This window comes from Electrona antarctica (assembly GCF_951216825.1).
Source record: "Electrona antarctica genome assembly, chromosome: 12".
NCBI lineage: Eukaryota > Metazoa > Chordata > Actinopteri > Myctophiformes > Myctophidae > Electrona > Electrona antarctica.
Genome location: NC_136793.1, coordinates 42,197,269 through 42,209,028, shown reverse-complemented (window position 1 = coordinate 42,209,028; position 11,760 = coordinate 42,197,269). Strand labels below are relative to the sequence as shown.

The following is an 11,760-nucleotide window of genomic DNA, read 5'->3' as shown; positions in this document are numbered from 1 at the left end:
GTAATCCATGCGTTCGATCACGCAGGGGTGAAATTGGGCCATTAAGAATAAGAAAAGTGGACGGCAGCTGTCAAAATCCCATAACCTGCCAGTGTACCACAAACAAACGCATGTGATGTGGTTGACGAGCCACATCGTCCGGCACGTCATTATGGATTATTATTTCACATAAACAACAGCACACTACACATCTACTGTTCACTGAAGGAGACCATGAGGCCATGCCTGTGCACAGTGCTTTCTATGGGAAACCTTCACATGTCAGTCTCGACCCGAATATGGATGTGCCCAAATATGGAGTTCCAGATCGGTTGTGCCCAAATGTGGGGAAAACTGTCCATGACGCGTGTCCACGGCCCATGTCACTCTAAATACGTCACCCGTAAGTTATAAATAACCACGTGAACATTAGTCGAATTCTCTCCTTCGTTTTTTTGCGGATGATTCTGGGCTTGAGTTTGAGATAAAGATGTCGAGGTTTATACTAACAATGTGCGTGCGACTAGTGCTTCTCCTTTGTCTTGTCGCTGGTGTATGGTGCGTACCCCCCCCCTCCATGCCACCACCGTGCCCTGAAAACTCTCCACTACTCCTTGGGCCCGTGAACGTGGAGTTCAGTTCCAAGGAGAGTCCTGAGCAAACTGCCAAGAAGAACCCCAAAGTTGAGCCAGGCGGTCGCTATCATCCCAGAGACTGTGTGTCCTCCCGTAAGGTGGCAGTGATCATTCCCTTCAGGAACAGAGAAGAGCATCTCCCATTTTGGTTGCACTACCTCCACCCCATCCTGCAAAGACAACAGCTGGACTATGGGGTCTATGTTATCCACCAGCATGGAAATGAGACATTTAACAGAGCCAAGCTGATGAACATCGGTTACTCCGAGGCGCTGAAGGATTATGACTACGACTGCTTTGTGTTCAGCGACGTAGACCTGATTCCGATGGACGACCGGAACATATACGGCTGCTTCAGCCAGCCGAGACTCCTGGGCGGCTTCATTGAAAAGTTTAACTTCCAGTTACCATATCACACTTTCTTTGGAGGCGTGACATCGATGAGGAAAGAGCAGTTTTTGAAAATCAATGGTTTCCCAAATAACTACTGGGGATGGGGAGGAGAGGACGATGACATTTATAACAGGGTTGTGTATAGCGGTATGCATGTGTCACGTCCCAACCAAGAGGTGGCGAGATTGAGAAACATCCCTCACGCGAAAGACAAAGGCAACGAAGACAACCCGGAGAGATTTGACCTTATCACTCGCACCAGGCGGACCATGGCAACGGATGGGATCAACTCTCTGTCCTACAAGGTGGTGAGGACAACAAGAGAACCGCTGTACACCAACGTCACCGTGGACATCGGCAAGCAGCCATACACCAACGTCGTCGTGGACATCGGCAAACGGTCATGAAATGAAGCCTCAGACGGGACACAGTGGCGCAGTCGGTAGCGCTGTCGCCTCACAGCAGAAGGTTCTGTACGAAAACTTCTACACATGCACTTTGGACCTATACGGACAAAGAAGGCTTTGCCACCCGCCACCAAAACTGAAACTAGGGTTTTGTGACCCCAGGGGCTCACTGGGGACAGGGAGGAACTCCTTATATGGTCAGCACACTCTATAGTAGGGAGGATTATCCAAAAAAAATAAAAAAATAAGTGATATTTGAATGATGCGAAATCACTGAATATACCTGAAAAAATGAAGTTTTAATGAGCCAATGAAAATTGATGTTTTGTGGAACTACTTCTTCTGCACCTAATACCTACATGAAGCGTCATTTGCTTATGCGACTTTACAGTATGGTAGAGGGTCATGGCAATGCCAAATAGGCCTGTAACCAGTCTTGCTCCAATTGGTCACTCATGCCTCGTTTTTGCCAAAATTCATGGCACTTGTTTCCATATGTTCCTTGACTCATGGGGAACACATCTGTCACTTTGAAAAGTAAGCTCCGCCTTCAGATTTTCCGCCATTTTGAGCAGTTTGAAGAATGCTAATACCTGATTTTATGCCTGTTTTTTTGAGCAATTGGCGTGAAACGTTCTACACATGAAGCGTCATTTGCTTATTACACTTTACAGTATGGTAGAGGGCCATGCCAAACGGTGACTATACGAAGCCCATGACGATTGGCCAAATGGTGGCGCTATAGCACTCAATTGAAAATGCAAACTTTGAACGTGCATATCTCATGAACCGTTTGACCGTCGGCAATGACACTTTGATACACATATGTGTCTCATCATGCCGAACAACTTTCGTGCTCTGACTTTTGACTTCTGACCTTTAGATCACCCGCCATTTTTTATTTTATGAAAAACAGTTAAAATGTACAGTATCTGCTCCCAGGATCTTTGATGAAAATGCACGAAAACTTCTACATGTGAACTTTGGACCTATACGGACAAATAATCGTAGCACATTTTTGTTAAGTGAAAAAAGTTTTTATGAGCCAATGAAAATTGCTGTTTTGTGAAAATTATTCTTCTGCCTCTAATACATACATGCAGTGTCATATGCTTATGTCACTTTACAGTATAGTAGAGAGTCATGTCAAATAGCACTGGAAGCAGTCTTACTCCAATTGGCCAAAGGCGGGCGCTATTTTTTGAAATTCATGGCACTTGTTTCCACATGTTCCTTGACTCATGGGGAACACATCTGTCACTTTGACAAGTAAGCTCCGCCCTCAGATTTTCTGCCATTTTGAGCAGTTTGAAGAATGCTTATACCTGATTTTCTGCCCTGATTTTTGAGCAACTTGCGTGAAACGTCCTACACACAATCTATGAACCATTAACTGAAATTCCAGTTGAAGAGAAGTTTGTACGTGAACACATGAACAGCACACACACTGTAGAAATGGATAATGACATGCCCAAAACGAGGACACATTGTTACCAAAAACACTGAATGGTTTTGCTGTTTACAATGCAGTCACTGATTGTCTCCGTGTAGATTTAGCTCAGTCAGTAGAGCTCTCGCCTTTGGACCACAAGATGACTAACAGCAGCGCTATAACAGCCTGACTGTTATGTAGAAACGCGGTGAACCTGGCAGTGTTAAAGTTGAACGAACAGGGCCTCCTCGATAAACTGAAAAACAAGTGGTGGCAAGGGAGAGTGCGGCAGCAGAGGAGGAGGGGAGAGCAAGGTTAATACACGCACGCACGCACGCACGCACGCACGCACGCACGCACGCACGCACACACACACAGTGTCCAGATAGCTCTAGCTCAGTCAGTCAGTCTTATTTGTGCATATTGTTCTTATTCCGTATTGTCTTCTTTCTTGGTCCCGCCTTATCGCTGCTTGCAGCTATATTTAATAGTTCTGATTGGTTCAAATCACAGTCACGTGTCTTTTCTGAAATAAATGAAGCACTTTGCAACAATTACTCAGATGTTTAAGAGAAAGGATAGAATTGAAGGAACTGATAATGTGGTTAAAGACGTTTTGAGACACATGGGGAGTAGACACCCTGTAATGAGAGAAGTGACAGCAGGACAACAGGTGGGCTAATTAATAATAACTGTGCTAAAATGCAGGGTTTAGTTTTGCTGAGGTAAATGTCATGTTATTGTTTAGGGGAGGGTGATTCATTTTTGTTTAATCATTCAGGGAGGGTACTTTAATTGTATTTTCATTCAGAGGGAGGGGCATGGTATTTTATATCAGAGCTCAAACATTTCCTCCAGGGGTACCCCTACTTAAATTTCGACCTGTCCCTAATCAAAATGTACTTCGTTAAAGTACAAAAGTATTGGCATCAAAATATACCAAAAGTAAAAGTACTCATTATGCAGAATGTACCTTTTCACAAGTTATCAATCATATGTCTAAAATGTAGCTATTATAAATCTTTTAAAAAGAGCAGATCTACAAGCTCAGTGTGGCATTATAGGGCTGAAAGTGGTTAATGCATGTTTTGTAATAATAATCAAAATAAACAAAGTAGCTATAGGGGTATTTCACTTTCAAACATTTTTCTAACTTCAAACTCCTTATAAAACATGATAGATTCATTGCAAACACAGGTCCTTGGTTTGTAGTGACTGATATTCTCCTTCTAATGGGGGGAGGGGGCTGTGATTTTACATCACAGTAAATTGATTTACCAAAACAAAAAAGGCACCCCTCGCTTCACACATTTTTAACAGTAGGCTACTATATTTCTTTCTATCATTTATAGTGTATACTGTTTAGATATGTTTTCTCTATCTCAGTGATGATTTTGCCCACATACTAGAGCCCATATGGTTTTGGTGCCCAGTTGACCCTAGGGCCCAGATATTTCTTGTGCCCAACCTGTTACTAGCTCTGGTCCATAGCCCTAATGGCTAATGCCCTTTGCTGCTGAGCTATGGACTAGAGCTAACCTGTTACCATCCCTTCAAGTTTTCAAATAATTGTTATTGTAGTGGAGTAAAAGTATAATATTTTCCTCTGAGATGTATTTAGAGTAGCCTATGAGTAAATTAAAGTATAGGCTATAGAAAATATTTGAGGAAAGTAAAAGTACCTCAAAAGTTAGTGCCATATGTGCCTTCTGAGCATAGGGACTGAGGGCACATGCCCTCTGAGCGTAGGGACTGTGCCCTCTGAGCGTAGGGACTGAGGGCACATGCCCTCTGAGCATAGGGACTGTGCCCTCTGAGCGTAGGGACTAAGGGCACATTCCCTCTAAGCATAGGGACTGTGCCCTCTGAGCGTAGGGACTGTGCCCTCTGAGCGTAGGGACTAAGGGCACATGCCCTCTGAGCGTAGGGACTGTGCCCTCTGAGCGTAGGGACTAAGGGCACATTCCCTCTAAGCATAGGGACTGTGCCCTCTGAGCGTAGGGACTGAGGGCACATGCCCTCTGAGCATAGGGACTGTGCCCTCCGAGCGTAGGGACTGAGGGCACATGCCCTCTGAGCATAGGGACTGTGCCCTCTGAGCGTAGGGACTAAGGGCACATGCCCTCTGAGCATAGGGACTGTGCCCTCTGAGCGTAGGGACTAAGGGCACATGCCCTCTGAGCATAGGGACTGTGCCCTCTGAGCATAGGGACTGAGGGCACATGCCCTCTGAGCATAGGGACTGTGCCTTCTGAGCATAGGGACTGAGGGCACATGCCCTCTGAGCATAGGGACTGTGCCCTCTGAGCGTAGGGACTAAGGGCACATGCCCTCTGAGCATATGGACTGTGCCCTCTGAGCGTAGGGACTGAGGGCACATGCCCTCTGAGCATAGGGACTGTGCCCTCTGAGCGTAGGGACTAAGGGCACAGGACTGTGCCCTCTGAGCGTAGGGACTGAGGGCACATATGTGCCCTCACTGCCCTCTGAGCGTAGGGACTGTGCCCTCCGAGCGTAGGGACTGAGGGCACATGGGGCTACTCAAAATTGTACTTAAGTAGTAGCACTTAAGTATAGGCCTACAGTACTTGAGTACATGTACACCACTGGTATGAACAAAACAATTATAGCCTAGGCCTACTAATCAAGTTTATGTTCCATTCATTCAACAACAGTCAGGTTGCTGAATGCTAATTGAGTATATTGGTCACCTGTGAAGGACACCCTAATCATATTTATGTCAATATGGCTGCAGTGAAAAGGGCAAAGAGATAAGAAATAAATAATAGACATTATTGTCTCCACCAGGCCGAAGGCATGGGGAGAGAGTATGTTTTGCACTCCGTCCGTGTGTGTGTCCGTCTGTGTGTCCGTCCGTCCGTCCGTCTGTGAACAGCTAATCTCCGGCACCGTTAACCCGGTCGATGTAAAATTTTGCACACACATTCCCTGGATGCCAACGATGAACCTCTGCCCCAGAATTTCCAGAACGGCCTGTTATAGCGCCACCAGGAGGCAGCTTTGTGCAAAACAAGTTTTTGGACAGTACACCTACAGATTTTGTCCAAACATCACGCAAATCGGTACACAGTCTCTCTAGAGCCATTCAACGAAACGGGTCTTTCAGATTTCTCAGACTCTATCCTGATTGGCTAAGATTGGCTTCCAAAGTTTGCAGGAGTGCTCAGTTTCAAACAAAATGCTGCAAATCATGGACACATCGTGTGATTTCCGTGAAATTGTGCACGCACATTCCCACTAGGCCGAGGAAGAAATGCCACGTGAACATTTTCAACTCAGCCTCATGGTGGCGCTATAACTCGCCGAAAGTGTTTTTACCTCTAACTGCACGGATCTGTGGATAACTTTGTATGCCAACTCCCTAGAGGCCAAGGAAAAACCTTTGCCTGGAATTTTTCACATCTGCTCTTTATAGCGCCACCAGGAGGCCAACATATGTAAAACACATTTTCTAATATTACTCCTTCAGATTTTATCCAAATTTCACGCAAATCGGTACACATGCTCTCCATAGTCATGTGATCAAGACGCGTTTGTTTGTTTCTCATAATCCACCTTCATTGCCTACGATTGGCTTCTAAACCTTTCAGGAGTAGCCCGCTTTGTACCCATTTTGTACAAATTGCCACAATTACTCAACGCAGCATCCGATTGCGGTGAAACTGTGCATGCATATTCCCACTAGGCTGAGGAAGAAATGCCACTTGACAGTTTTCAAATCAGCCTCATGGTGGCGCTACAACAGGCCAAGCCGCGACACACACACACACACAACACACCACACACACACACACACACACACACACACACACACACACACACACACACACACACACACACACACACACTCTCTCTCTCTCTCTCTCCTGGTGGAGACCTGTGCCCAGAAGGGCACTTTTTCTAGTTTGCAACTATACCTTGCAGCAGGCCTATGGACCATGGGAGCAAAACATAACACAGCAGGAGGCTCATGTGGCTATGCATGGCTAGTAGAAGATGGGATTAAATTGCTTGATTATACACTAAATCATGACAACTCTTACATGCCAATGATGCCATGTCCTGGATGTACATGTAGACCTCTATGACTTCGACACGACAGGCAGGTTGTTTTTGACGCTTTGAGACAAGTAGCCTACTTCCTGGCTATGTAACTGGAGGAATGTTTCACTATAGACATTCAATGTAGAAACAACGTTGAAACTATCCTTTGCTTCCATCTAGTGGACAGATTGTAGATTGCTCACAAACTCAGAATTTTAATTTGAGTCATCATTGTTTGGTATTTGGTTAATTAATACACAATGCATGACTTATTTACTTAAGTAAATAGTCGTATTGTGTCTGCAAATGCTGTTAAATGGTGTTTATATCTTTTGAAGTTATTGTGGGAGTCAGTGACGGAGCAACCCCTCTAAAGGCCCTGGCGCTTCACCAAATGAAAAGGCCCTACATGTGATTCAGCCAATCAATTAATTAACATGCATGTGTTCAGCGCACCCGCGCCAACGGCGCACGTATCCACCACTGGGAGTCCTTGGTGCCCTGAGTGTGGAGGACTGGAGGTCGTGCCTGGTACTGGTAGACAAGGTCATTTCTGGAATAGTTAGTGAGTTTAACAGGTTTATTTTACAGTAGCCTATCCATGTTGTGCTTTGCTTTTTCTCATCTAGTGTTGTATGAATGTATTTATTATGGATTAAAAAAAATCTGTATACATTTGCTAACCAACAACCCACCAATGCCACCAATAAAAGAGCATTTGCACTCAAAGGACCCTAATGCTCTCAAGCCTATTTGTGTTTATCCTTTTGAAAGATATTTTCAAATCTATGGTCAGTATGCTGCATATTCTGTCAATACTTCAAACAATAAAAATGGGAAAGGATGCTATACCATGAGATAAAAAAAAGAATAAAGAATAAATAAATAAAAAAGAAAAGGTTTTTCCAAATCAGAAATCATGGGTTTGATGGATCTGTCCATGCTGCTTGAGGCTCATGAACAAATGGAAAACAGCATAAAACAATAATTCATCCAGTATAGATATCTCAAATTGTTACTGCACATAATATACAAATGTATACATACAGTACACTTTACATCACATTCTATGAAGACACTAAGCTACCTCAGTGCCCCATGGGATACCTTGGGGCACTTTATCTCATTCCCATTATTATTCCTTTATTGCATTCTATATATTTCTTTACCTGTGTGATTCTAGATTAAACCTTAGGACACTTTTTCAGACTACAGCTACTGTAGCACTCATTGTTTGACTGACTAAATTACAATAAAATGATGCAAACATGGAGACTACTCTGACTGTACATTTCTGGTGACATTGCATTGAGCATAAAGTCTAACTGTCAACAGTTATGTCCATGTATTGTGTATAGAATAGGCCAATATCTGCATTTATTGCAGCAAACTGAGGAGACTGGGTGAAAAGGACAGACATGACTTTCTGTCCAGTGACAGCATGGGGATTCACTATACCCAGGCAACATTAGTAGTTTCTTTCCTAATGACATAAGGAAAGAAAGTATATGCATTATCTTTACCCATGTCTTATTGCCTGTTTCTATTCTACATGATGTAACAGCATAACTGAAGCACTGCAGAGTCACATCACATTCATAGCTGTACTGGACATTGAATCTGGTTCTCAGCAAGTAGGCTACCATTTTATTCATGGCATGCAGTTCAACTCGGCTCCAGTAGTGAGACATTTCTCTGCTTTAGCATTGCTTTTTAGACCTAAAAACTGATCTCTGCAATTTTGTCACGGGAACCAAGGTCAGTACAATATTTGCATATGGGTGACCATTTCTGACCGAAAAAACACCATTGGTGTGTATTGGAACACCTTAAAAGTAAATTAAAGTAAAGTGAAGGTATAACCAGCTCAGTGGCCTTGAGGTTAGTCCGCCCTGAGACTGGGAGGTCGGGGTTCAATCCCCGGACGGGTCATACCAAAGACTCTAAAAATGGGACTCCTCCCTGCTTGACACTCAGCATCAAGGGTTGGATTGGGTGTAAACCCTGTGACATACTAGCGTCATGTCCAGGGGGTGTACTTGTATATCAAGCTGCCTCATGCTGCGCAGTACCATTTTATTCATGGCATGCATATAGAAACAGGAGATAGGCTCCTTCCCTATGGGCCTCATGGCTCAGCAAGGCTAATTAAAGGTACTTAAGTAATAAGTATACTACTCAATACTTGAGTAAATATAATAGTTACTTTCCATCACTACTAGCATGTGACTGTATGAATGTGAGGCAGTGTGTAGTAGTGTATACGCATGGCTTATAGAGTGGCTATTTGTGTGTGTGTGCGCGTGCGTGCGTGCGTGCGTGCGTGCGTGATTCTGAGAAAGAGAGAGATTATTCGATTGTAATCGCTACTGCAGTGAGACCACAATTTCTTTTTTTACTTCTTGTAACTCCGATCCCAGTGAACTGAATTTCCTCCAGTGTTGTGGCATGACCTGTTTTCCATGACATTCTGAGAGAAAGATTCAATAGGCATGCAAACATTACAAAATATCAAATTTATTATGATCTTTAAAAAATTTGCACATGCACACCCACACAATAATTTGTAACCATCAATATAGGCTGATATTTCTTATCATAAAGCTAGCACACAATTGCAGACTTTTAAACATTATGGTATTGAAGACACCATGGGGAAAGCTTGCACTGTTTGATTATAAAGTTAAATGTACAAAAAAGGCAGTTTGAAAATCAAGTATAAACATTTAAAAACAATTTACAAATGGACAAAAGTACAAAAAGAGCAACAGTCACTCAAACTGAACAGAAGCAATGACTGATAGTTATATGGTCCATAATAGGAAAATGTACATCAATTCACTGTAGGTTCAACATGTTTGGCTGAGAATTGTACAGAAAGTTTTACAGAATGTTTTTTCATACATTCCTTTTTGGCAGTCTCAGTTTAAATGTATATAGAAAATATAGGCTAGATCTTTTTTTTAAGGATCGGAGGATGGGATGAAGAACAGAATAGTATGAAGGAAAATGTGGAAAACCGTTTCATTTCACATACAAAGACTTGGACATCGGCACAATCCTTTTGGGTAGCTTTTGATAAATACATTGGCTTTCATTTCTTCATACATTCACTACTCTATGTACTAGGGTGTTGGTATATTCAGACATACAGTACTTGGATCCTGCACCTTTTAAACACAGGAGGAATCATTAATGACTGAATCAGATGCTTGGCTTCTATTAACTTATCGTAATAAATTCCAGATTGACCAGACTTTGGAAGGAAATGGGCGTTGTAGAGGTAGGCTTGTGTCTTATTAAGAATACTATGACAAAATAAAAGGGTTAAGGTTGCACAATCAAACCTCGCAACTTAGAAACCCAGTAAACTCCCCTCTCCTCAAAAATGAAGAAAACAATGTGTTGCATGGTTGGAAGTAAATATCATGTAAGAAAGTGCAGCAAATGTTAAAATGTTAACATGAGTTTACCCACATTGCTTATGACATGTGTATTGTTAACTTAATTCCAACTGTCCCTGAAACTGGTTTGATTGTGTGGAACCATCACTAGTGTTTCTTTCATAGAGTAGTCAATCTCATTTGCAAGTGCATCAATGTGGCATTGCTAACAGCAAATGTATAAGTTATATATCTACTGTACATCACATGACAAAATAAAGTGCCTCTATAGTATATTCCATAGAACAATGATGCAACATAAATTTCTAAGTAGGGGGAACATTGTTTTGCCTTTCACCTACTGTACAGTATCTTGTGTATACGAACGATGGACAAGGACAACATCAGGGCCATTTTGAGATTTGAAATATATGTGAGCACTGGTCTTCCATAAAATGTGATGGTCACATAAAAGATTGCACATCACAAGTCACAAGTATATTTGCCAAAACCAAGACAATTTCATTTTGTGAAGTAATGCAACTACATGAATGAAAACCGGGCATACAATTGCACACTCCACTTGACAAAGTACAAACCATTGTGCATTTATAAGGCAAATACATGGAGGTTGGATATACTAGGCATTTCACCACCATTCAACTGAATGTAAATAATGTGATGCTGAATTCAGTTTAGTGACCCTGTAGCATATAGCATGTGCTTATTTAGTTGGATTCTGACCAATTCCCCACTTAGCATTCTTGTCTCTGTGTCTCTTATCACAAGTGTATAGGGAGAGTACAACAGGAATCTATGATGTCAACTTGACTGTTAAAATCACATTACTGCATATTAGCCATGGTATACTGAAGTATTGCATGCTTCAATTACCATTCTGACATTTCCAAATCACTTTGCATGTGCTTTGAATGGTCAGGAGGGAATGTGCTGAAGTAAGAACAGGCAAAACTCTCATACACCTTGGATACAAATTCAGTCGTTTTAAACGAGCTCAAGCCGGCACAGCCCCCCTGGCACCACCACCAAACCCTATTAGGTATTTTTCTTGCATCATTGTGGACTCCCAAAACAGACTCCATGGTTCGAATGAGCCCTCTGTGTTTGTGTGACACATGTGACATTCTGAGTTCTGGTCTTTTTAATCTCAGTTATGTACAGAGACATTGATCACACTCTGAGACATGCTGAGGAGTGAGGACCTGGCATCATACCATCCATGTTCTACATGGACAATGTTGTTTAGTGCCACAGCCTAATCAGCGATTTCTCATTGCAGCTCCCGGCAGCACTAGTTTGATCTACCCAAGGCTTAAGATATTCGATTCCAGCCTACAGCGTGAGGTCTCTTGACCAGAATATGAAATAATTTATTCAAAATATGTATTGTAATTAAATAACAAAATACAAATTCTACTATACAATGGGTGTACAAGAATAGAGCA

The 11,760-nt window shown here is 42.5% G+C and overlaps 1 protein-coding gene across 1 annotated transcript; it reads left to right on the top strand.

Annotated features, from left to right (window-relative positions):
* Window positions 1-556: 556 nt before the first annotated feature.
* LOC306934414 (beta-1,4-galactosyltransferase 1-like) lies at window positions 557-1,414 on the top strand (the record flags this gene model as incomplete). Its single annotated transcript, XM_079516983.1, has 1 exon — window positions 557-1,414. One exon carries the CDS (start codon window positions 557-559, stop codon window positions 1,412-1,414), a length of 858 nt encoding a protein of 285 aa, XP_079373109.1.
* Between the last annotated feature and the right edge of the window lie 10,346 nt (window positions 1,415-11,760).